A 27,027-nucleotide genomic window follows, 5' to 3' on the forward strand; every position below is an offset into this window, starting at 1 on the left:
ACAGGGACAAGGTCAGCGTGCAGCGTTTTGCACTGCCACCAGGGGTCGCCAAAGTCAATAAAATTTCAAGAAGATTTTAATAAACATTTAGAAGTTAGAACCTGCTGTGGAGCTTGTAATTAATTTTATGTGCTGTTCATGTTTAGTGATAATTTAAATTGAAACAAGAAGAATGGCAATTATGTGTTTTATTTGTATTAAAATGTTTTATTTTATCCTTCCTTTTCATGCTGTCAACTGCTGCGGATCCCGTTCACAACAACTGGATCTTTTCCAAGAATTAGTCCATCTTTCTAGCGGCATTCCCAGGTCTGTGCATGAGTTATTACAGCTGTGAGACAATTATTTTCCAGTCTTTAAAAGGTTCATGGGTCTAATTTTCTTTTTCATGCTGACACAGCGGGTCTGTGTTGGCAAATTACCCTGGTTTCCACCGTGACAGGAAAAAAACCCTGGAAGCCCTTCACTTTAAGTGCTGTGTAAGTCAGCATTAGTGAATGTGTACTGCCTGCACTATGCTTTCTTTATGATCAGCAAAATTATTCGCACTTTAATAAATTAGGCCTTAACCACATGAATCATGTATGTGCCGCTGGGAGCCAGGAATAAGTCTGCTCATCACTGACTGCGTTTGATGCATGTTCTTTTGTTTTTGACAGTGCTTATGGTCACATTTCAGGCACTAAAGGCTGTTTACCATGAAGCTATGACTAAAGCTGCAGATTTCACACAAACATCTGAGGGCATCACAACCACAAAGATGTGGTATTTCCTGTGCAGAAAGCTGAGAGGGAAATGTTTGAAGCCACAGTGGTAGCTATTATTATCATCACAGGAGGCATTTAGATGCACAGCACCCCACTATACCAATTCAAAGAAAAGTAACCCTACTTATTCGTAACTTCCAAATAAAGTTATTCAAATGCAGGGAACCTACTTCGACTTTCTTTTCCCCTCAATCAGATCATTTAGTTTTCCAATGCAGAAATGAAGCACTTTTTCACTGCTTTATACTTGTAAACATCCATAAGCATTAAATAGATTTGCTTTTAGAAATACTGGCCAATCTGTTTGTGTAAGACCTTGATGTGGATGTTGACTGTGTAATAGCGGATGTTTACTGCTGTATGCACAACGGATGCACTGGTGGGAAATTCTTAACTGGTACTGATACGGGCATCTAGTTCAGGACAATTTCAGAACAAATTTACATCTGTTAATTCGAGTTTGGTGGAAAATGTAATCAAAAACAGAATGCTACTTGGGATTTGCATATCTCATAAACTCATATGTTATTCACAATAGAACATAGAAAACATATCAGATGTTTAAACAGAGAAAATTAACCATATTTTAAGAAAAATGTTGGCTTCTTTTGAATTTGATGACAGCTACGTGTCTCAAAGAAGTTGGGTGCCATCAATAAAAGGCTGGAAAATGATGTTCTTGAACATAAAATTGTGAAGACTTTGAGTGTCTCATCCTCTACGGTGCATAATATCATTAACAAATTGAGAGAGTCTGGAGAAATCTCTGTGCGCAAGGTACAGGGCTGCAAATCAGTAGTGGGGAAAAATGGATGTCTGCACGCTTCCAGTCCTCAGGCGGCACTGCATTCCATAACTATGTCATGGAAATCACTGCATGGGCTCAGGAACACTTCCAGAAATCACTGTCTGTGAAAACAACTCACTCTGCTGTCCACTAATACAGGTTAAAGCTCCATCATGAAGAGAGAAAGCCAAATATGAACATGATCCAAAAACAGGCCCATTTTTTGTGGTCTGATGATTTGACATTTGAAATTCTTTGTAGATCATTGTCTACCTGTTTAACAGCCTTCTTCATCTCTGATGTAATGGATGTTATGAGGGTGCATTGGTGCCTAGCAAATTGACATGGTACACATCTGGAAAGGCATCATCAGTGCTAAAAGGTATACACAGGTTTTTGAGCAACATATGTTCGAATCCAGATAAATCTTTTTCAGGGAAGGTTTTGCATATTTCAGCACAACAATAATAAACTGCATTTATCATCTATTACAACAGCATGGCTTCATAGTAGAGGAATACAGGTACTAAACTGACCTGCCTGTAGTCTTTAAATGTTGCAAAGATTTGTTGCATCATGATGCAAAACTTGCGACAAAAGAAGACGCAGGAGTGTTGAGCAACTAGAATCCTAGACAAGACAAATATAGGAACACATTCCTCTCCTAGATGTCCAGCAGCTGGACTCCTCAGGGCCCAAATGTTTACGGCATGTTTTTAAAAGAAGAGGAGATCCTACACAGTGGTAAACATGGCTCTGTACCAACTTTTACAAGACATGCTGCTGCCATCAGATTCAAAAATATGTAACTTTTTTCTTTAAATGGTGTCTGTATCGTCACACATCGTCTCAACTTGTAGTTTGTCAGCATGGTCAAGCTTGCTAAGTGCAGTACAAGACCGTAAATAAAAGACCGGCCTACTGTAGCTTCTGGGTCTAAAAAGCTAATTCCATAAAACTTATTTTCTTTTAATGCCCTGAAGGGGGCAACTCTGAAAACTAAAAATTTTATTGTGGCACTTCTGGGAATTTATCAGCTGGTCTTCTTCATAGAAATACAGATGTTTATATCATACTAGATTGCAATCAATCCCTGATAATGTCTCACTGGCATTATTATGCAGTTTAACCGGAAAATAACAAGCGCTTAGACAGAACCTTGAGCATGTATGAGCAGGCTGTTTTTACACCGTATGTCGCAGAAGCAGAAATAAATGACTTGATTGCCAAACATCCTCTGCATGCCTTCATCAGCTGCCTGAGTGTCTGAGGCCTTGCTCGAGATTTTCCCCTGACAGCGAGCCTCTTTGTTTAAGACAAAAAGGGTGACAGCCAGACTGACGGACACACTGCTCATCTGTTGTGGCTTATTTGTGTCTGTTGCCACAGCAACCGTCCTGCTGTGATGGCAGAGGGAGAGAGACGATGGTGGCTGCTCTGCTTTTCAAGGGCAAAACTCTGGAAACCAAGCGGAAATGTGCGGCGATCTGCAAAGACTCGAACCGCCCATCTAACCAGCAGCCTGGTCAAGGTTCAGGTGTCGATTCCTTTCAAAAGCCAGCTACTAAAATGGAAACATTAATGCTGCTGGGATGAAGTCATAACTCACATTATCTTCAATTATCATAAAACAGAACAAAAACAGGAGGCTGATGGGTTTTTCTTCTTGGCTTGACCTGGTAATCAGTGCATCTGCACTGCAGTGGGCATTTATTTTTAGCTGTGGGTAAGGCTTTACTTCATAGGTTGGGAGAATGTTGATAATAAATCTCTCTTTAATGTGTCATCCTGTGGATTAGCAAGTTTTGTGGGTCCAGAAATAGACCTTTCATGCCATCGAGTTCCCACTCGTCTTGTGTTTTCTGTCACACATTTTTAAAAAATTATCATTTAGAGTGAGAAGTGCGAAGAAAAATACACAAGCTCACCACAATTGGACAGCTCCGCCTGCTGATGAAGATCTTCTAATCCAAACAAAAGTTTATCATCGCGCAATAACTACTGCTGTGTGTTGTATCTGGCTGTTACTGGCTTTTATTCCAATATGTTCTCCTTATTTTCCAACAGCTAGTTAGATCTCCATGCACAGGATCAATTAAAGTTTGCAGAGAGTCAATGAGCAAAAAACCAACAAAAGAAGCGACACAAATTTTAAAAAGTGTTTAATCAGACTGACCACCCTAATAAAAAGATGAGACCAGAGGACAGTCACTTCATAATATATAATGGGAATGCAAAAATCAGACGACAGAGTTCAAATTCATAAAATAAAAGAACACGCACACAAAATGTGTCTGAACGAGAGCACGGTTTGTTTGCTGGTTTTGATTGTGACTTCTGAGCATGCTGGCTTCTTCCATGTAGTTTCCAGGCAACATTTTCACTGCAGGGCCCCTGAACCTGACAGAGACGCCAAGAAAAACACACGTCAGAAGGAGCAAAGTACAAGAAGGGATTTGCTTACTATCTTTGTGTATGAAAATGGCATGGAAACTATAGGAGACGAGCAAATGTAAGCAAATGAATGAAAGGACGATGGACGTGAATACCTATTTATTTATATGTGTGGCTCTCAGCTCCACCGCGTCCAAATCCTGGAAGGAAGAAAGACAGAAATTTTTTTAAAAAGCGATTAAACATTGTTTAAATGGTTAAACATTACAGGAATCTAAGACAGAGCAAATCCTTTCATTTGGTTTGAGAGTTTAAAGAGACGTTTAAATGTTTTACTGCATGTGCGATCAGCTGATAAGTGTGCTCTGATAGGAGCATTTCTAGTCTACACAACACAGATGCAAAACATTATCCCCAATCAGGGCGCAGCTCCTGAGTCTCAGTACCAAAGGTGACTGCGTCTGTCTTTTATAGTTTTTTGATTGTGCTGTTCGAGAGGGGTCAGAGCGAGTTCAGTTATTGTGCAATCTGGATTATTCGAGCTGAATGCGCTTACCTTTAGGTCCGAACAGAGCAGCGTAGCAGGGTTTGTTACAGTAAGGCTTGCCTTCATGCTGTAAGAGGCAAACATATGTCAAACCATCTGGAAACAGTAAAGCTGTTACTGTGCATGTCTGCATTATGAGTGGATTTAGAAGGTGGTTTTGAAGTAAAACACTTCAACGTTATGCAGATGTGATAAAACCGTGCACACAGGAGGTGAAACTACAGGATATTTTCATGTGATTTGACTATCTCACCTCTGCGTGTGAGCCTGGTGAAAGAGTCTTGCTGCACTTCTCACATCTTAGGCAGGGCCTGTGCCAGTCCTTTCCCAGTGATGTCACCTTCTCGGCTGCAAAGCACAAAAAAAATCAAATGTAATCACAGCGGACTCGAATTTATCCCCACAAACACACATAGTATCATCTGGAGAGGACACAGAAGCTTTCCACGATAACTTACTGGGCCGGTCACAATCTGAGGCGCATATGGGGTATATTAATAATAGGTATACATATTAATTCAGTGTCTGTTTAAAAGTTGGGTGTGGTACTCGAAGCCCTCAGTGTCCCTGAGAAACGTCCCTCATAAACCCTGATATAGCCATTTTTATCAGATTGTCAGGGCTGTTCTACACAAAGATCCATCATAAGGACTGTAAAAGTGGGAGGGAACTGTACTCAGCAGAGACCTATGTTTCATGTATGGAGAAGACAAGTCACATGCTAACAATTGGTCGAATTGCAGCCAAGAAACTGCTCAGGTTCAGCGAGGGAGACCTCCGAGCCATATAGGGGTAACTGAAGACAAGATTAGCCTCTGCAGATTTTCTAAAAATTAAAAAGTGAGAAAGGACAGCGGATGCACGAAAGAATGAAACTGTCAAAATGTCAGGAAATGACCTATTTAGTTCCCAAGAATAGCCCGATGTGGCACGAGGTTATGCAACAGATGGTGGATGCAGGGTGGGGTCAGCCTCTCTCTCAGGCCAACTCATTGAAAATTTTTCAGCTGAATGCGGTGGACAAAGAAGTCCGACCGTGAAACAATGACTTAACTTCAAATAACAAACCAATGCGCTGAGCAAACAGTGGCTTGACAGTGATGTAGGAGAATATAATGATGCACATTCACGCTCCCTTGATCGTGTATAAATCTGATAGTCTTATTGTTTTGTGCGACAGCTGCAGTATTTATTTTACCTCATAATATGACATGAAATTAGGCGAGCCAGACAGAAGAATACCGAAGTTCGCTCTCAGCTTTGAATCTGCAGCTCGTTGGAGCAGGTCCAGCATACACAAACATGCAAATCTGAATGGAGAAACGTACCATGGGAGGGGAGACTCACCCACTTTTACTTTCAAATAATTTCCCAAATTATCGAGGACAGGCTGCTATGTTAAAAAAGGAGAAATGAACAGGCCGTTTTAAGAACTTAGAGTTATGAGAACTTTTTTCTGCACGTGTTTATAAAAGTACACTTACTTAGCGAGTTAGATGAGAAAGCAGATAACAGCCTGCATTTATTTCTGTCTAGAAAAAAATAACTAGCTGCATAGCTGATGCTCTGGCTGATTAAAAATATCCATTATATGTGGGTAAATTAAACACACAAGACTCAATGTTAAGCTTTAAAGATGCATGCACAATCTCTACACATCCTAATCAACACACTGCCCTGCTCCCAACAGCGGTCCTGCAGCACAAAGCACGAGTGTCTGAAAAGTTTCCATCAACAGCAAAGTATTTGCTTCTTTTTTCTTTTGACTTGGACCTCCGTCATTCAGGCAGGCAGCGGTAGCCTGATCGTTTCCATCTGAGAGCTTGCTGACGTTAAGATAGAAGAGCAGCAAAAGACATGGAAAAAGATGCGAGGGGAGTGAAGTGCAATAAAGACAATCGCACACTGATGTGGAAAGGAGTGAGACGGTTGTGCAGACAGTTCAAGACAACGAGAAGATTGTGAGCCCACACAAAGAAGGCAAAGCTTTGTTCTAGCTTTCTTCTCCTTCGGCTGGAAATAAACTTTTTCTTTTCCTACACTGGGGGAAAAAGAGGAAAAAAAACAAGCCATGTCTGGCTGGCTTGTTCTGGCCAAAACAAATTGGTTTGCTTGTATTGGCCAAGAGGGAAGAGTTTATCCATGAGCAGGGAGACTGAAAGTCACATGGACCATCCATCTGACTGACAGTCCAAAGACTCGTCTTTGTATTTTGCATTGGCCTCAGCTTCTATACATCTTCCCCAAGAGAAGATTTATCTGTTGCGCTACTGAGCAGGAGACAATGTGGTAAATGGATTAAGACACAAATAAACCTGAGCGAGCCCCCCTTTTTCCTCCCCGGATGCTGTAACTAGTCCCTGCTTTGAGAGCATTCTCACAAGATAGACGGAGGTGTATTTAAGCAGAGGAGAAACCTGTTTCCTCGGTCTAGTCATTATTCACAGAACTCATCCCTCATTAAGGAGGACAAACCACTTCCACCAGGAGCAAAGACCTCAAACTCTATAGTCTGACAGCAAGAAAGCTTCCAGAGTGTAGTGACCTGTTAACGCTGCTATTTATCTGTGTAACTATCTGATTACATTTAATTTATTATTTGTGATTGTCAAAACTTAAGTGTATTCAGTATAGATAATATTATGTATTACAGGTGTTAGCAATAATCTAATAATTCATCCTACTTCGCGCATACTTTGACTTCCTGTATTGCATATTTTTGAGCAATTTAACTGTTTTTTTTAACGCTAAACTCTTCCAAAAATACAAAACATGCACCATTTCTTATTTTCTAAACATTAGCAGGTTATTAATATACACCAGGAAAGCATTATATACAGGTTTACTTTTTACTCCCCCCCCCCCCCCCCGTCTAATATGCAAGTGAAAGGCATGCGTCTCAGTCAGTCTGTCAGACTCTTGGTTTCCTGTTTCGTCCTTTGTACAAAAAAGCCACCGGTTTTTAAAAACTAGAAAATCCCGGATGCTTCTCACAGTGTTAGTACACGAGTAAAATTGTAATAGAGAACTCAGATCTTACCGAAGTAAACTTCCTTCTCGCACTTTGGGCACTTCGGCATTTTTGTTGCAGCTGTGAGTGATAGTCTGGAGGAGAGAGCAAAGTCTTGATAAAGTTTCCTGCAGCTGTCACCGGCCCACCTGTTAGCTCTGACTGACCACGCCTGCTCTAAAGTGCAGATGTTGCCGCGCTCCGTGCTGCATTTATAGCGCAGAGGAAATAGTTCAACTGTTTTTTTTCCTGCAGTGGGAGAGGCCTCAACCACGTTGTGTTGAAGAGACGTGTACGTGCAGAGCACATGACATGAGGAACCGAAATTAAAGAATGAGCTTGCTACACATAAAGTGCATTTCTTTTTGCACTTGTTATAAAACAAGGTTTTGCTTTGTCACTGATTGTGAGCTGCAAATTGAGCATTTCTTCTTTTCAAGGTCACATGAAGAAATCGATCAAAAGTTGCTCTGTTTTAATGTTGTATAATTAAATAAATATAATCATGTTAAATTGCTGTTCTCTTCTCCTTAAACTAATGAGCGATCAGTTAATTAGAGTGTAGCATTTCATACGATAACTGAATTATTTTAAAAACACGCTGAATTATTCATCCCCAGAAAATCTTCTGTTCATATTTAAATCTTCATGTCCACTTAATCTCTCATCTCCCTCATTTTAAAACTTTAAAAACAATGATTGTGTGACTTGTAACTCCTATAAGAAAGAAACTAAGTATCAACAAAATGCAAGCTATCCTGAGAAATCTCCCACACCTGAGCTCCTTCTCTAAAAGGAGGGTAAAAGGGGCCTCCTCATTGTCATCATCATCGATCTGTTTGACACATGGCTATTCACTGCTGGCTGGCAAGTTAATCCACATGATGTATAATCCAAGTCGAGGTGCACACACCTGTGCACGAAGAGCTTTGTGTATTCAGGAGTGCAGGTTTTCTGTGGCCATTATAAAACGTATGTATGTACTCTTTGGAATTACTCTGCGCAAATAAGTGCCATCTGAGTCACAAGTACAGTCAAACACAATGTGCTTAAGCTAATAACACAAAAAATAATTACATGCTTTAAATGTAGACAGTGATTAAACTTTGAAAAACATTAGAAAAAGGAAGCGAATGCTTGGTCACAGTGAAAAAAACAATTTCTAGACACTAAAGATCAGGTCTTATCTGCAGATCTGATGTCTGGTTCTTTTGAGGTTAGCCCCTTTCAGACTAAGCTTTGGGCTCTGACTAGGCTGCTCCAAAAGGCATCTACTTCAGTGCCCTACTCCATCGCTAAACTTCTACCCAGCTTCAGATGCTGTCCGAAATGTCCAAAATTTATGCGTTCCGTCACGTTTTCCAAAATCATGCAATGTGCCGGATTAGAGTCTCTGATGGACTGATTCTGGCATCTGGGCCTTAAGTTTGACACCCTGACCCATATGATACCCTTTGACTATGGTAAGACTCAAAGGCAGACAAATCTCCAAACTAACCAAAAACAATTATAATCAAGGGGTTAAATCTCTGTGAAAAGAGCATGTAAACATAAACAGAAAATGGCTTAAAAGAATTGAATTAATTGGTGAAATTGAAATGTTTTCCACTCAAGCTGCAAGCTTATCTGAAGTAATCCAAACACACATGGATGTAAAGATAAGTAGCAATATTCACTTTTATAAAATTAATAAAGTAAAAAATGAATTTAAGTGAGTTTAAGTGATCAGTTTAACATGTTGCAAAAGGTTTGTGCACCTGCGTGCGGAGGAAGCTGCAAGGCACCTGGTCTCTTGTTTTTATTGTTGGTTTTTATTCTTTTAAGAAGTCACTGATGGCGTGAGATTGCATCACATTCATGACAATGTTAATGTCAGTTGACTCTCATGCTTGTTCTTTGCCGTAATCACCTCAGCAGAGGCCGATCACACCCAACCGAGGGCGACTTTTGACCTGATCAGAAAAGCCATTGTTGCATAACAATCCATATGGGTATGAGTGAGGACCTTAGCATGTTGCGCATACAGACACGCCTGTTGTCTGCCACAGCTGAAGGACTTCTCAAACCCTCTGAGGAGCTTATGGAAATTAGATCACTATGACAACCAAAACAAAACAAAACAAAAACAAAGCAAAAAAATCAGTTATGAATATTACCTTTAGCTATCTTTAGCGTTCACGAGGATAGCAGAGCTAATCAAGATGACAGTTTCACTAAGATCATTTGAAATTGCCCTAAACACAGGATCCAACCCATATCCCTCTAATGTTAGGTGTCAGGCATTAAATTATTTTCTTCTTCATCTGCAGGTAGCAGTGTTACTTAACAGCGGCGGGAAACATACCAAAACGAAGAGGGAGAAAAGAGAAATCCAATCCAACATGCTTCCATCAGCGCTAGCGGTGTGGCTAATCAGGTCCTCGGCAGTGCACATTTCTGTGCACCGGGGGAAAATTAAACAATGCTGAAAAAGAAGAAGATCCAGTGCAGTATGGTTGAAATCTTGTTAGCTGTGGTTCACGGCGCAGGTTTAACCTGCAGGTTTGGCTAAATCCTTGGTGTGAGAAGATCGCCATGTAATTTTCTTCATGGGATGGTTTCCATTAAATTAGAGATGTAAGGCTGAAGCCTAATCTTCAATGATTAATTGGTGAACTAATCTCCCTGCCACCCAGGTAGCTGCAAGGGAGGGGTGTTATGGCTCAGTGGCCTGAGATCTGCTCCAGAGTCTGCTTGGGCTTCGTCCAGCCATTGAGGTTGATGAGTTGCTGCCTTGTAATTACACCAAAAAAAGAGATTAGTTCAACTCCCTTAAATAGGCAAGATTAAGGTGAAGGTTTTATGTTCTACATCACTAATCAAGCACAGTAATAACTCAAGAACCACATGAAGACAACAGTGCACACATGCACATCAGCCGGGTTGAGCTTTGTAGGCAGATGTGAGCTTCAGTTTGCAGCTTTTTAAGAGTTAAAGCTGTTTGGCAGAATTGTTTGGACAAACTGGTTTTAGTTGGTTTGAGGTTATACCTTTGATGGAACTCTGCTGAATCAGGAATAATTGACTCCATTTTCAGCTTGGTGTAGTCACGAAATTCAAAAGTCTTCTGAGCCAAAAAGGATTAAAAGCTGCAGATGGTATAATGGCCACGTGAGGCTGGCTCCAAAACTGAGCCAGTCCCCATAGACTCCCATGATGAAATGGTGAAGTGTACAGCAGGAATTAATGTGTTTACAGCCCAGTACAAATAAAGCTATTTTCCCCTTTTGTGACAAAAGCAAGGGGACTGAGTTCTTTTTATCCTTCAAATTATATCGAAATTATTTTATGCCTAAAGTTATGGATTGTCAAGTGCCAGCTATACCTCTAGCTTCCTGGCTCCAAGAAATATAGGATGAGAGTGTTAAACACACATGAGCTTCAACAGTGTAGCGGGTTACACATTTGACTAAGAAGTGAAGGATCCCCAGCAAATTTCTGCGAGGTTACACCAATCCTCTGGGGATTAGGTAACACTATAACACAACCTGTGTTTTTGCAGGCAAGAAGTCAGGTTTTTGCAAGAAACAATGAAACAAGTACACTGTAAGTACCCTAAACTTTCTGGGGCGCGGGTCGTGTTATGGAGTGACTAAGGTGCAAGTACAGCATACTTACATGTGTTTTGCAGGCAACTAGTACAGGGTACTTACCTGTTTCATTGTTTCTTGCAAAAAACCGACTTGTTGCCCGCAAAATGCACATAAGTACAGGGTACTTGCGCCTTATTCGTGGGTCGTGTTATAAAGTGTTACCAGGGATTGTATCATAAAAGTAGAAGGTATGGAGGCTTGATTCTGCCGCTGAAAGATTTATTTATTTATTTGTTTTTCTGAAACTTTTTTGCCATACATAAGTCAGAATTCTGGGTTTAGTTTAATGTTTAGTGTTGAGATAAAAGCCCAGATTTGGATTTTTAGACAGCAAAAACTAACTAAATAAAAATAATTCATTGGTGGCAAAAATCTATCAAAACAGACCTGCAGGGCTACCTGCTGTGGAAACCCCCTGCAAATAAAGGAGCAGATGAAAGAAGATTCAGAGTGACAAAAATGCCCAACATGACACTTTGAAAATGGAGCTGACAAACCAGTGGGTGTTGTCATGGTGATATAGCCTCTCTGATCGCAGCCCAGGCAAATTCTTCGAGGACTTGGTATTCTTTTTAGTTACCTTCTATTTCAGATTAAGGATTTCTAATATGACTGTTTTATAATTTCATTAACATGCTTAAATTACAAATAAACAAACAAACAGAGGATTCAATATTTACCAAAATGATTGGATTGGATTAATGTAGAATCACAACTACATAAAATGCATCACTTATGCTGAGGTCTCAGCATTTCAGCTAAATTTACTTATGTGAAAGTGCTTGCATGCCGTGCCTTTGGCGTTTTTCCCCATTTAATTTTCCTTGAACTTCAGTTTTAAAGTACAATCCTGGAAAACTGAGACTTTCATGGTAAAATCTTATAAAGAAGTCATTTTGACAGGTTTATATTTTATGACAGAAAAAGTCTATTCAGTATTTCTGCTGAAAATACGTCATGTCTTCCTCGAATGTAGTCACAATGCTGTTTTATATTGTGGTCACATCATTCAAACACTCTGATACGGCTCGTGACCTTTAAACCAGGGAATTCATGCGATCCATGTGAGGTTCTGGCTCAAGCGCCCTGTGCACGGAGCAGCTACTGCAAGCTACTGTCAGCTAAATACTGTGTTATTCTTAGGGTGCATGACATCACTGCTTGGTGCATTTGATGCAGTAAAATCTGACATTTCAATTGCATGTGCATTAATCAGAAAATTAAGAGGAAAATTAAAGAGGCCCCTTAATTTGCAGGAAGATTAATGGCCCATGGAAAAAGTCCAAAATTACTTACAGAGCAGCAAAATGAGCCCAATAAATTTAATGTCACGGGTCTCAAAATAACCTCTGCCCTGGTTGATTGATTTTTTTTTCTGGGTTTTGTTGAATTTATGTTAGCGCATTGTAATTATGCACAGTGATGGATCAGTTTCTCCATAAGGAGCAACACAAGTAAACTTAATCTGTTTTTAGGGAAACGCGGAGTAAAGGGAAAAAAAGAATCATGGCAATCATGGCCATCACTCCTGCAGATCTGTCAGATGGGTGCCCAGGGGATGGAGGTGGAGCAGGGGAGAAGATGAATCATGAAAGCCAATTGGAGGAGTAAACTGTGTCGACTGTGGCTGAGCAATGGAAGAAAGTCCTTTCTGATTTACTGTACGTGGATTCAGTATGCAAAACGTTCTGCACACACACCTATTTACATACTATTCAAAGAGACTTTAATTAGTTTTTCACCCAGCTTGTGGAGCATTTCATCATCGTTCAACTCACTGCTTTAGTTTTGTGGGCCCCCCACATGATTGTTTAGACTCACTTTCACAGATTTCACAACTTTAATCAACGACAAAGGTCCAAACTCTATTTTTTTCCCCCTCGCTCGCACACACACAAAGACACACTCCAGGTTTTTCCAGGGTTGCTATCAGCTCCCAGTTTTATCACATTTGCAGTGTCTCACATTAGGTCTTTATCTCTGCTCTCCTTTGATGAGCCAATTACCTCAGCCTCCGCGTAAGTTTCCTGTGAACTGAAACGAACAGAAACCTTGGACTGTCTGTGCTTTGTCGAGGTTTCTGGAAGGATTAGTGCTCTCTGGTTTTATCCTCGCATCTGAACCATAACACTTGACTCACTCTTTGCTGTAGGTGAACTGTATTCCCATTCAGTACTGTAACCACACCTGTCTTACCATAACAAGAAAACTCCTCCTGTCTTGATGGCAGGAACATAACTGCATGCCAAAATGAAATACTGCAAATTTGACATAATTACTTGTAATAAGGGGATCTTTTCCCAGTGAAACTCCCTTTTGATATATGCATTACAAACTGCATGTGGTACCAGTGATGTCATACCACATAACACTGTTCTCCTTCATAGATTTACCCTCAAACGCCCTAAAGATCATCGTCACGCAGCTTGTGTTGTCTTTTGTCTTGCATCATACTATCTCCGAGGCATTTTTTTTCTCTTTTATCATGTCAAACTTCACTTTTCTGGTTCGAACATGTACACCCAGTAATCTTCTTGTCGAGGTGACTTGCAGACTGATGAATCCTGATGTCGTGCCAGCAAGACGATTTTCTTATGAAGTATGCACAAACACCGCTTTCTGATTTTATCTCAATAAATTGTGCAGTTAAATCTAAGATAAGGTTGCCTCCTTACAAGTTACTGCTAATTCAGATCCCCCACCACGTCACTACAGGCAAGTCTTTGCATTCAACTTCGAATCTTCAGAGCTCTTCAAGCCAAACCCGATCAATACAGACCCTTCCAAATCCTCTGGGATAGGTCTGCCTTTTCCTACTGAGTTAAAAACTTTTATGTATCATATATGATGGTTTGTGTTTCTAAATGCTTCTTTTCAGCCTGCTAATATGGCTCACAAGCTGTGATATAAAGTGAAAGCTGACATCAAGAGTTTGAAAAAACATTGTTTTTTTTTTTTTTAAACTTCATAATGCAGCTAAAGATGCAGTCCAGAGAGTATGAAGGCAAGAAGTAGTCCCTCCCCAGAGTTTGCCTCAGGCATTCCTTTATCCAATCTTTGTTAGGTATACAATTAGCAATTAAACCTTGGGAACATGCTGCCAATGGAATGTTAGTAGGGGTTGGGGAGGCATGTAAGACTTAAAATTTGCATGATCTTTTTTCACTTGTAAATCAATCTAATTGGCCTTGCACGTCTTTCCGTCTGCCTCGTTGTGTCAAAATATATTAAAATTGCAAATACATTTGAGCCTGCACCCTCCAGTCCTGGAATTTACGTCATTTTCTTCCCATGGTTGCAAAGTGCCACTTAAATATTCGGTACGCTGTGCAAGAAGTCACTGATGGCAGATAAGTTCCATAAACCATGTTTATCTTGGGCGTCTTTCAGTTGTGGTCCCTCAGTCAAAACAAATACACTCATGTGCACACACACACACACACACATGCAGGGTGTATGTGCAAAGCCTGCTTTTTGAGGAATGCTACAGATCAAGCATTTGGTCCATCGTGGGAAATGTCAAGGGCGGAAAGTCCAAAACGGACATCATCAAGATGAAAACATGCAGGCGATATTTGATAAAGAAGAAAAAAAAGGTTCCAGTAAAGACTATTCAGACTGAATGAATTTAAAACAGGCATTTCAACTCAGTGTGCTACAGTAAACCGCTGTCATTAAGGCTGGGACCGGGCACCAGTTCAACAATTTAGTAGGAAAAGAAAGGTCAAACAAATAAACACTGTGGTAAGCTGCAATTTCCTTAGCAACCATAATTGTTTGTTAGGATGGTTGTGTTCGCTGCCATGGCAACTGTGAGTTCCTCAATAACAGGAAGTGAAGAGGCTGCAAGTTTCTGAGCCTACTAAAAGATTGTTTCCTTTTAAAGACATGAAAGAGAGTACAGTGTTACACAGTGTGAAAGTATCACATACATTTGCCTTTTTTGTGTCTGAGCAAGCGCTTAAACAGACAAACAGTAAGCAGCCGGAACACTTAGTTCAATGTTTTGGCTGGTTGTGGTGAAATAAACACTGAGTGTGACCTTACATTAGCCAGAAATTGGATCAAATATATTACAACCACTACTAACTAGCTCTACACAGCTCAAGAAGTTACAGGAGTGTTGCTTAAAAACACATTACTCAATCCCAGTGCTGCCTGTGGTCATAACTTGACAGGTTGCAACATCACTAGTGGGTGACAAAATAGTTTCAAAATAACCAGATGACACTCAGGCATTTCTACAATGCTGCAGTTACATCATAGAACAACATAAAAAAGATACAAAATATTTTACTGACTGGTGTCGTGTTTTGTAACTTTGTAATTTTTTAGAATGTAAAAGTAACATTGTTGCGACCAGTGTTGGTCAAGTTACTTGAAAAAAGTAATCAGTAACTAATTACTGATTACTTCCCCAAAAAAGTAATCCCGTTACTTTACTGATTACTTATTTTCAAAAGTAATTAATTACTTAGTTACTTAGTTACTTTTTAAAAACACGATTTACAACCTGAATAGGTGATAAAGCGATAGATCTTTCAGCCCAATTCTACTTTTTCTGCATAATCCATCATACAAAATGTAATCAAATGGAAAGGTCCCTTTTTAAAACTTGTTTTGTTAGTTTTAATCTTTTAACTTTATGCATCAAGCAAAAATTTAATTATATGCAACATTCTCTGACTTGAATAAATTAGTTTAACATTTAAACCTATTTTCTGCACATTCCAGCACATAAAATATTTTTTTGTGTGTGTTTACACTCACTCTTTCAAATAGATGCAAGTAAAACACAGCAGAAAATAAATAAAGTCACAGACTAGCGGTCCTGTTGCTCTATTTTCACCTGTAAAGCAGGAGTGGGGTAGGCGGAGGTTTATCCTGGTGCAGGTGTGCCGCAGCGGTCAGTGGAAGAATCCGCGAGTTTCTCTGTGAATTTCCCATTACGTCATAGCGCACTCGGTGCTTGCTTGGAAGTTTAGGGGTGTTTTTTCGCTGTAAAAAGAAGTTTTCTTCCCACGCACAACGGGCACTAATGTTTTTGTCACTTTTTATGGACTCAAACTCAAAGTAAGGTCAGTACTTCCACGCTTTAAACGCTGCACGCTCATACTCTCTCGCACTCGATATATATTATCCATTGTTGATCTGCACACAGCTGTTGCCACGAACGTAGCACTTGCTCACGTAACTGTCATGAGACATTTTCGCAAAAAAAAATCACGGTTTTAGTAACGCAGTAACGCAGCGTTCCTACGGGAAAGTAACGGTAATCTAATTACCATTTTTGCAATAATAATCCCTTACTTTACTCGTTACTTGCCCATCTCTGGTTGCGACATTGCTTATTTGTCTTATGTTTTAATGCTAGTGTTATGTAAGGTGAACTGTTTTGCAGGAGACCATCACGATGCTGCACCAGCCAAATTTTGTTCCCAAGGTTTCCTCTTTAAGAGCCAGAGAAGGAGGCACAAACAAACCTAAAACCTCAGCCTCAAAATAAACCTTCTCATCTGGGATAATTTTTTGAATTTGGTGTTCAGTTGTTGGTTAAATTAAGGGAATATAACTACTTTATTATTAGGCTCAGATGCAAAAATACTGGAATAGGTTTAGTTCATAGAGAGTAAATTAGTCAGCTCTGTTCTTCATAAGGATTGCTTAACTTTAAAAATGTAACATAGTTGAAAATAAGACCATCTGCAAGGGCTTATGAGGTAAACTTTTTACTCTCTTTTCTGACTGGCAAGTTTCCAGAACTCATTCAGTCTCAGAGTGATGTTTAAAAGCAAGTTTTATGCATTTATTACTTCTAGGCTGGACTACTGTAATGTATTGTTATCAAGTTATATCCAGAAGAGCTGCAGAGAGAGTACTGACAGGGAAGAGAAAGAAAAATCATAAATTCAAATTAAATTTAAAATCCTTCTCACATATGAAGTCTTTAATAATCAAGCCCCATCCAGTCTTAAAGACTTTGTAGTGTCATGTTATCCTAAACCAGGGGTGGGTAACTAAAGGCATCGAGGGCCGGTGTCCTGCAGGTTTTAGATGTGTCCTTGATCCAACACAGCCAATTACCTCCTCAACATGTCTTGTAGTTCTCCAGAGGCCTGGTAATGAGCTAATCATTTGATTCAGGTGTGTTGACTAGGGTGACCATATTTTGATTTCCAAAAAAGAAGACATCTGACCCAGTCATGAAGAATTTTAATCATCTGTATAAGAAAAATTACCAGTGAGATACCAGTGAGGTACTGTGTACTTTTTTATTTTTAGTAAGACACTAGGGCAATCCATCAATCAGAAGCTACTGTGATGCTTCATATTATGAAATGCCAGTGCACCTTCTGCTGCAGATACAACAGCATCCTCGTTTTTCCCAGGTGTAACAAAGAAGTCAGTCAACTTACTAGATGAATTTTCACCTCGCACAGCCTTTTTATGTTTTTCTGTGTCCATGTAAGCAACAAGATCTCCGGCACCTTTGTTAGGCACACAAACGTATGTGCCAGCTCTGCACAAAGTGCACTATGTCTCCCATTTATTCCGACCGGGATGGTACGAGGGAAATTTCTTTTACAGTTTGTCTGAAAAGATGCACTTGCGCTTTGGCATCTTTTCAGCGTGCCCCTCCACGCTCTGTCCTGTCTGTGAGCGTGGAACAACCACTTACAACACAGCAGTTCGGGGATGACGTTGCACATATGGGTCCTCTGTAGGCCTATAGGAAAACCCGGACAGTTTCATTCATCTCGAAAATCCCCCCGGATGCCCCGGACAGAATGTGAAAAGTGGACATGTCTGGGGAAAAGAGGACGGTTGGTCACCCTGGTGTTGACCCAGGGTGATATCTAAAAACAGCAGGACACCAGCCCTCAAAGCCTGGTGTTCCCCACCCCTGTCCTAAACGATCCTCCTAAAAGTAGAATTGGACGCTATGAGACCCGTCTACCATAGAACCAGCTCCCAGTTTGGATTCAGGAGACAGACATCCTCTCTGCTTCTAAAATTAGACTCAAAACAATCCTCTCTTCCTGTTAAAAGGGAGTTCTTCCTTTCCACCGTCGCCAAATGCTGACAAAAGGTTATCATCCGATTGTTGGGGTTTTCTCTCTAAGTCTCTACAGTGTACTGCCTTTTTGTCAAATGTGCTCCAGCGCTGGACTGCATGTGCAGTAGAAACGGGAAAAAACAGGCAAAAATAAAGGAAAAAAAAATCAAGTAGTTAAACTTGGGAACTATTAATTATACATCTATAAATAAATTCAGGATGTATGTGCCAATAAAAGAAGTAGCTTGCTGCTTAGTAACATCACAGAATATATTTTACCCAGGGAGTGTCTGTAAATCATCAACATCTGGTTTTGAAACTACAGTAGACTATAGCCTCACGGATTTCCCGAGAGTCTTAAGATTTGTTGCGCATACTTGCCTGTTCATTTTACAGTAACCTGCTTCACATGATTTGCTCACTGACCAGGAGCAAAAATACATTTCATTCTTAATTGTAAAAACCTGTTTTGAGGATTGTAAAGACCATTCACCGACACTAATAGCCTATCATATTCATCAACCAGTAAAGGGGTTACGATTAGTTTGATGATAGCAGTAACAGTTTTAAAACCTTACTTTTACATTAACGCCTCAGATTTACTGTTCCTGGAACTCATTAGCTGTACGATCACTAGCAGGAAGGTTTGTCGAATCAAATTAGGGAGCATTTTGTTCTAAAAAAGTGTAACTCCAGTTTTCCACCATTGCTTATATAAAATAGCTCAAGGTGGGATATTATTCTGAATGAAAGCACAGCAGAGGAAAGATGGAGCAGCGGTGAGAATGTGGAACAATACCACATGTTTTAAATGGGTTTCTATGGAGTTCTTGCTTTAGCAGCGCTCACTCAACTCATGCCTTTATATTGTGTTTCAGTTCTCCTCACAGCCCTTCATATAATACTTAAGAGGTAGCTTGTTGGTGATAGAAATATGTAACAAGTATGCTTCTTGCCAGATGAACGAATACTTGGTAAGCCACATCTGCTGAGTGCTGGTCTGAGGACAGTTTGGTTTCTGAACTCACCGAACCAATCATCAGACATTCAAATACACTATGAATGTTGTCTACTAGTAATAAGTGCCTGAAACACTGCGTCTCCCCTCTCACATTCTTGATTTGCTGTGATTTGTAGGCGTGGCAGAGAGTTTTGAGGCTGTGCATTACTATGGCTGTCTCACTCATGCAGTGCACAACAGAGGTGCAAGCAAGAACGCAAATGTCCCCTGCAGATCGATCAAAGGTCAGTGTAATGCCCTGTAATTATCTTGGGAACTCACTGTGAACAAGCGGATGCTTGCATTGCTAAATTGTAAAAAACTACTTGTACTCATATAGTATGAGTACATCTTGAGCATTTTTAGACTATAAATCACATGCATTTGCTCATCGATACAAACTTTTATCCTATGCACAGTAACTTATCCAAGAGCACTCTAAAATGACCCACTTTCCATCCAGAGCTCGAGCCCCTTCTGCAAGCTTTACTGTGCTATCTCCTGTTGTATGTTGCATGTGATAAAGGGCAATTTCAATTATCCCCACAATAAACGTATAAACTAAAAGGCCCGCTGTCCTATAACTAGAGTGCCAAGATGATTTGGTTTATAAGATAATGCTTACATCTAGTCTGTGTTTCCATGTTGACATTTGCTTGTTACTTTTTGAACTGATGATGCCCTTAGATTGGATGCTAAATTATTATCCTGTGGGGAACCACTTTTCATTGCAAGCCATCCATTGTTGATGTACTGTGCAAGTGATGGATGACCAAACCGAGTGACACAGCTGTCCCCCACCCACGTGTGGTTCGAATTAAGTAATAATATCATAAATAAAGGAAGTTTGGTCTTTTTTTTTCATCTCTTATACAGCAGTTGCTTTCTTTTAGGATTTCAGGCCAGTGGTTTCCTACTTTCCCCAGCTGATTAGAAGTGAGTGTTGGTTAAATATTTACTCTCTATTTGGCTTGGAATTGGTTTCTCCATCCATCTCAATACGCGGTCAAAACAATACAATCCCCTCTTTGTTCACTGGCCTCTACAACCTCTACTGTCTGCAGTCTGCACATGAAGTCTCTGCCCAGAAGGCATTTCCCACTGAAAAAAGCCGAGCAGCTTCCATCTTCACTGTAGATCAAACCACTTTTCACCTCAAAATGCCAAATAACTCTTGATCATTGCTGTATAATTTAGCACCTGTTGACAGCTTCGCAGTTGTTCATAACTTCCCTTCTGGTACCACCGAAATGTGTTAAGATTCCTGCTCATTAGAGCCTACGCTTAGCTGTGCTGCCAAGTCGTGCAGTTTTATATCAGCAGCACAGGGCGTATTAAAGGTAAGAGAAGGCCAGGAGGGAGACTTTTATATCATTTGGAATATAAATGGCAAGCATTAATGCAAACACGGGGATTGTGTTTTCTTGATCAGGAATCATTTGTCAGTCTGTAGGAAGTCAGTGGGTCTACTCTCACCTCATTGTAGACTTGGCAAGCAGTCAAAACATTCACAAGTCTGAAAGCATTTCCAGCTGACCAGCTCCCTTTCTTTTCTGTTTCTTGGCCTTTTTAAAGTTTACAGTAGGTGGACCCGTGGTGCATTGCATCACCGGGCTTTGACTTGGACAAAAGACAGCTCAATAATCCTGTCTTGTGCAGCACACTGCAAAAATGCCCAAATTCTGTAAAAGTGCCAAAAATGCATTCAAGGCTAGTGAAGACTTCATTGTCTCTTGCCTCTGCCACGATGACCAAAAACCACTCCTGGTTTCTATTTTGCAGCATGACTCCTTAAAGAGAGGTGAGGTGAACAACAGCAAGAGCCCAGCTAAAAGCAGAACACCATCAATAACAATGCATATGATATGTCTGTGCTTAATTTTGTGGGAAATTATTAAATATCCGCAATTAAGTAATATATCTGTCAAGTCAGTGACTAGGTCCTGCATTTTTTTTCCTTTTTTGCCATTTCAGAATGAACTTTGCTACACACAGCTGTGTTGTGCTGTGTTTTCTAGTGTGTTTTACTCATCGTAGGGTTTATTCTCCCTTCCAACAGTCAGCACAATTAGTTGAAACCTTTCTTTCTTTGTCTAGGTTTTCTTTAGCCTTCAGTTTGATCCCAGTCTTAACTATTTGCACAAATGTGAAAGTGCGTGGTTCCCAAAATCTTACTCAAGGGCAGCGAACTAACAGAGAAAGCAATCAATCATCAAAGCTTCCTCAATAAGGAGGAATAATGCCAGGCAAGGTTAGCAGGTTTTGCTCAATCCAAGTCACGCCACCCATCCACCGTTCCTAACGCGGAGTTTTCTTCACACAGCTGTTTTCCTTTGATTCTTTTTAAAGCTTCACGGTTGGTTTCGGCCCAGGCTGAAAGTACTCTTAGACCCTGAACACTGTAAGCAATCATCAACCAAACTACTTTGAATGGTTTCACTTTTATCCCGTAAATGCCACTTAAATCCCACTTCAGATCAATCACGGGACTAATAATTCACAAGGCGCACTAAATTATATGTCTGTGCTCTCCATCTATCTGCACTTCATGTTAAGGAGAGGCTGTCGTGACCGGTGACAAGCTATAAATTTTACACAGTCTCACTTCACGGACAATCAATAACCGAGGTTTGGATGATGAAAAAGTTAGTGCGATGCTTTATTAAGCTCATAGTGCATCAGAGCTGTAGTAGTACGAAGCTTATAAAAGATTAATCTTTTTGTTTAGATATTTAAAAGTCTGCGAACAATAATGAAGCAACGTTAATGTACTTATGACCCAATGAACCAGCTGTGCAATCAGCTATCGCCATCATTAAAGCCATAAGTGGTACTTAAAGTAATCAAATGTCACCCTGGAGGAAAGATTAAACCTATTAAATGGCCTGTATTTGTATAGCGCTTTACTTGTCCCTAAGGACCCCAAAGCGCTTTACACATCCAGTCATCCACCCATTCACACACTGGGTCGCACTGACAGAGGCGAGGCTGCTGGGACACAGGCGCCACCGGGCCCTCTGACCACCACCAGTAGGCAACACTTTCCTATGTGCCGTTTTTAGAATATCAGTAGGCCAAAAATGACTGAATGCTGGTATTACAACCACTGTACAGTATGCTCCGTGTGACTGGAGAGTTCACCAAGCCAGTGGAAAAGTAAAACAACAAGATCTCATGATATTTATACCTCTGCACCGGAAAACTAATCAGGCTTTCCTCGAGAAAGAATCTGTGAATGTCAGCGGACGTCGACTTGTAGTCAGAAAGCCATTAATCATCCAGCGCTCATGTCTGTTTGTCTGTGTTTCCATAAACTCATAAATCTGGTTCAGCAACTGTGAAATGTTATACTACGGAGAGCTGATGAGAGTTTATGTGCAACTCAGTGAAAGGTAAAGATTTGAGCATATCAAAAACAGGCTGCAGAGAAATAATGGAAACATTGGGATTATTTTAATATGACATTTTGTTTCTTTTTGTTTCTTTTTTTTTTTTTACCCCTGAGCACAACCATCTCGTTTCAGATCCAAACACAGTGATTCTGTGTAGCTGCAATCCTTAGAAATGTACTCAATGTGACAGAATTTATAGAAACGTGAAACTTGACTCTGTGTATACTGTTTGCTCTCGCCGCTGCAAGAGTAAGGCGTGCGGCCATCTTTGCGGTCTTCTGTTTATAACTGCTGTTGTTGTCTTCAGCCCATTGCACATAGCTGTAAATCAAGGGCGGGTCTGAACTATGTGATTTAAAGCAGAAATCCTCATATGCTCCTGGCAAATACCTTTTTCTCAGTGTGTTTGCCATTAAGGCCTCGATTTTCAGCTTTTAGGCTGACCGCACACGGAGCAGTATAGCTCACCTCCAGCGAACCGTTCCTTTCATTCGGCTCCATCGGGATAAAGATAACCCCGTTTACAAAGTTGTGCTGCGGACTTTGCAATTCCCCTGTGTGATGTGGTCCACTTTAGGAAGGGGCCTCTTTTGGGGAGAGATCTGGATGTTGCATTGAACAGAGCACCAGATAATGAGGTGTTTTTTTGAAGTGGATGTAGATGTAAATGGATTCTGAAGAAGCTTAACATGCAAATAGATTCATGATGGTTTGCATTCAGGAAAGTTTGACTGTGCGTGTGTTCTCGATTTCATCAGCGACATTGTCACACACATTTGAATCTGGAAACTCTCTCGCATTGCTGTTTTGTATTTTGACTGCCGTATTGGAGGGATGGTACTACTATGCATTGCTTGAGGGCATGACACAGAGTCAAAGGATTGCTTTCTTACTGAGAGATTGTACTGTAAATGGCAGTCCCCCCCCCCATCAGTCACGTGGGGGAACTTGCACTTGTAGATTCCTACTTGGCCCATAGCTTTGTGTAGATATCACAGATACAGTACTGTGCAAAATTCTCAACCCGTCATTTATTTATGTTTTGTTTCCAAGGAGCCAGACTTTCTATTTCACCCGTTTTTAGTCCAGTCCTTGTACTTTGGAATTTCAGAGGTATTTTTTTGTTTGTTAAGCCACTTAACACTAATCTATGAATCATTCAAGGATCATACAGGCACCAAAAACAGGTCTCACAGAGTAATGAATCCAAATAGAAAGCTTTTGATTCAAACTGTCATCAGTATGTAAGCAGGAGCTCAGTAGAGAGGTACAACAGTGAATGTCCACAGCTACCTGTAAAACACGGTGGGAGCTCTGTAATGATTTGGGACTGCATTTTAAAAGTGGAGAGCTCGTCAAAATTGTTAGAATTATAACGAAAAAATAATAATAAAGAAAAATAACGTCAGATTTTAACTGCTTCATTTTTTTAATGCTTGACAATAATCAAAAACACACCACCAGTGCAAAAAAACATACAATGGAACAGTGTCAGTCATGGATTGGCATCTCCAGAGTCCAGACCTCAACATTATTGAAGCAGTGTGGGATTATTTTGAGCAGCCAAGAGCCAAAGAAGAGCTTTCAATGTCCTTTAAGAAGCCTGGAGAAATATTCCTGCAAAATACTTAAAGAAATGACAAGAAGCTGGTCAAAAAGAGTTCAGGCTATGCTAAAGAATAAAGGTGGTCTTACCAAATATTTACTATCTAGCTCATTATAATTGTTCAAATCTCTTGTTCAGTTGTTCAAATTTCCATGTGTGTTTTCCTTTTCTAGGAGCTGGAAAGGTTTTATATATGATAAAGAAGAAAATTAAAAAAATGTAATCAATGCATCCAAGCTTCTGCTTTAAATCTCCAACCAGCAGTGTCATTCACGCTTACAATCACATCTTCAGTAAGCAGTGACTTAATAGCAAGCATCTCTTTGGGCTGTAGGAGAAAATCTGAGTGTGAGTTTAGAGTTTAGCTTTGAAGCAGGGCTGGTAAACATTGGACCACTTTATCACTTCCATAATGAAAACAGAGGATTTTGAGTTTGAGGTCTCCAAACAACTGCATTACTGAATCACTCTATGTGAAAAATGGTTTCTGGAAATGTTAATGCAGGGGTTAGGAAGCGATGGCTTAAGTTTAATTAAAAAAAATAGTGTTGTTTTTAGGAAGAAGGCTTTTAGGTTGAGGGCAGATTTATTGTCATATCAGATAATGTAGGACTTTAAACTTCGAATAGCTACAATTACTCTCAAAATAATCCTCATTTATGTGACGGGCCTTCATGCATCCTTCCAGTTAAATCACTGCAGTTCCCTTTTAAGCCAGCTTCCTTCCAATTGGCTGCCCCTCACAAGGAGAACATTTGAACAGCAGGTGGGTGTGGCTTCTGTGTGGTCAGCCAGAGCTGTGTGCCATATGACCCAGCTATCTTATTTCAGCTGGATCTGCATATTTAATTAGACAGATTATTACATTACACGATTACAAAATCTAAAACTAAGCATTTAGAGCTTTATTGTCAGTACAGCAGTATATACAGTATACAGTGTACCAAAATTCATTTATAGCAAAACTGATTAGCCATGCTCAACCAAAAGACATTTTCCAAAACAAAGACTATTTTTAAGGCGAGCTGCTTTCTCTCTGCCTGGAGGGAAGCATAAAATCTGTTGGTTTTCCCTAACCAATTTCTGCTTGGGCCAAATCAAATAAAGGTTCCTTTGGTCGGGGGATATTTAAGCCACATTTCTGGCAGTGCTAAGAAGCTTGTGCAGCCACACACTGGTGAATAATCAAGCACTAATAGCATGTTAGTCCAAATACGTATCAATCATCAGACATGCTTGCATCTGGATTATGTTTTCCTAAGTGATGTCCACCACTGAAGAGAAAACGGAGCAATTTCTGAATGCAGATTTTTGCATCAGAAAGGACATGGTGCAAAAGTAAGAGATGTTCAAAATAACTTGGAATGCTGCTCGTCTGAGAAACATAGGTCTCCTTGGCAACCGCCTCCCGATAACACAAACAGACCTCGATTCTTGCTCCAGGCAAATAAAGGGCAAAAGCGGAGAGAATGTTTTCCCAAGTGATGGTCCCAGTGGTGGACTTTGATTATGTGGGAACACTTTGTGACCACTGAAGAAGTCTGTGAGATAATATGAGAGCAACAGCTGGGGTTTTTGCAGGCTGAGCGTGCACAATTCATATCCTGTCAGTGCCCACGTTATTTGCTCTGGTTTTTGTTTCATCTGGTATCTTGCGCTTTTGTTTTCAGCGAGACAGGAGTACAGTTGGATGGAAAACAACAGACTTCTAAATTAAAACAGCATGAAACTGCTAGGATGCTGAAATATGAATTCCCCCCACATTTGTGTGGAAACATAAAACTGTTTTTGTTATGTGCTTTGTACAAGGATTCAAAACACTTCATAACACTGAGAGTTTTCCACTGATTTTGCACTCTGGTGAAGCTGTGAGACGCATCATGGATGTCTTTTTTATTTCCTACATTCTTCCTTCTTGTTGAAACCTGGCACCTACATTACCCGCAGTGTAAGTCAATGCCTACAGCTCGGGATGCAGATGTGGGTGTATTATACAAGCAAGAGCTAAAAGCCTCAACCTGCCAGCCTGGACGTAGGCTACAGAGGTGTGGTGTGCTCAGTTCTTTGTAATTCCACCACTTAAGGCATTTTAGTAGACTTTGTACAGCCCATCAACAGCAACTCAATGCATTTAGGCCGAGAGACGTGATGAAGACAACGTGCTGGAGTTTAACCCAAGCATTAAAGTAGAGAATAGCGCTACCATAAGTGACTTTAAATGTGGCATAGTTGTTGGTTCCACATGGGCTGGTCTGAATACTTACCGATCTGCTGGGATTTTCCCACAAACCTCACTGTTAACAGAGAATGGTTGAAAACATCCAGTGAGATGCAGTTAGTCTGGGTGAAAATGCCATGTAGATAGCGGAAGTCAACCAAGGTACGCAGAAGAGCATGGCTGAACTTCAAAGCAGTGAGCTACAGCAGCAGAAGACCATATTTGGTGCTGCACTTGTCAGCTAAGAACAGGAAACTGAGGCAAGAACTCCCACTAAAATGTTCAATCAAAGACTGGAAAACCATTGACTGGTTTGATGAGTGTCAATTTCTTGCAGTTACATTCTGATAGCAGGGCTAGAAAGTACTGTAAACAACACGAAAGCATGGATCATCATTGGTGGGGGGAGATATTTTCTTTGCACACTCTGGGCCCTTTAATACCAACCGGGCATCGTTCAAACACATCGCTTTAACTGAGTTGCATTTATGGCCACAGTGTGCCACAGTCTTCTGATGGCTGCGTCCTGCAGGATAATCCACAACGTCACAAACTGGTTTCTTAAACATGAAATTGTGTTCACTGTAGTCCAATGACCTCCACAGTCCACAGATCTT

General features: G+C 40.4%; 1 protein-coding gene across 1 annotated transcript; it reads right to left on the reverse strand.

Moving 5' to 3' along the window:
• Positions 1-3,699: 3,699 nt before the first annotated feature.
• crip1 (cysteine-rich protein 1) lies at positions 3,700-7,717 on the reverse strand. Its single transcript, XM_084915325.1, has 5 exons — positions 7,536-7,717; positions 4,749-4,843; positions 4,505-4,562; positions 4,104-4,148; positions 3,700-3,954 (listed from the first exon to the last, which is right to left on the reverse strand). Exons 1-4 carry the CDS (start codon positions 7,573-7,575, stop codon positions 4,108-4,110), a joined length of 234 nt encoding a protein of 77 aa, XP_084771451.1. The 5' UTR covers positions 7,576-7,717; the 3' UTR covers positions 3,700-3,954; positions 4,104-4,107.
• Between the last annotated feature and the right edge of the window lie 19,310 nt (positions 7,718-27,027).

The sequence above is a fragment of the Perissodus microlepis genome, chromosome 19 (genome assembly GCF_051167445.1).
Source record: "Perissodus microlepis isolate ML-2025 ecotype Zambia chromosome 19, ASM5116744v1, whole genome shotgun sequence".
In the NCBI taxonomy this organism is placed as follows: domain Eukaryota; kingdom Metazoa; phylum Chordata; class Actinopteri; order Cichliformes; family Cichlidae; genus Perissodus; species Perissodus microlepis.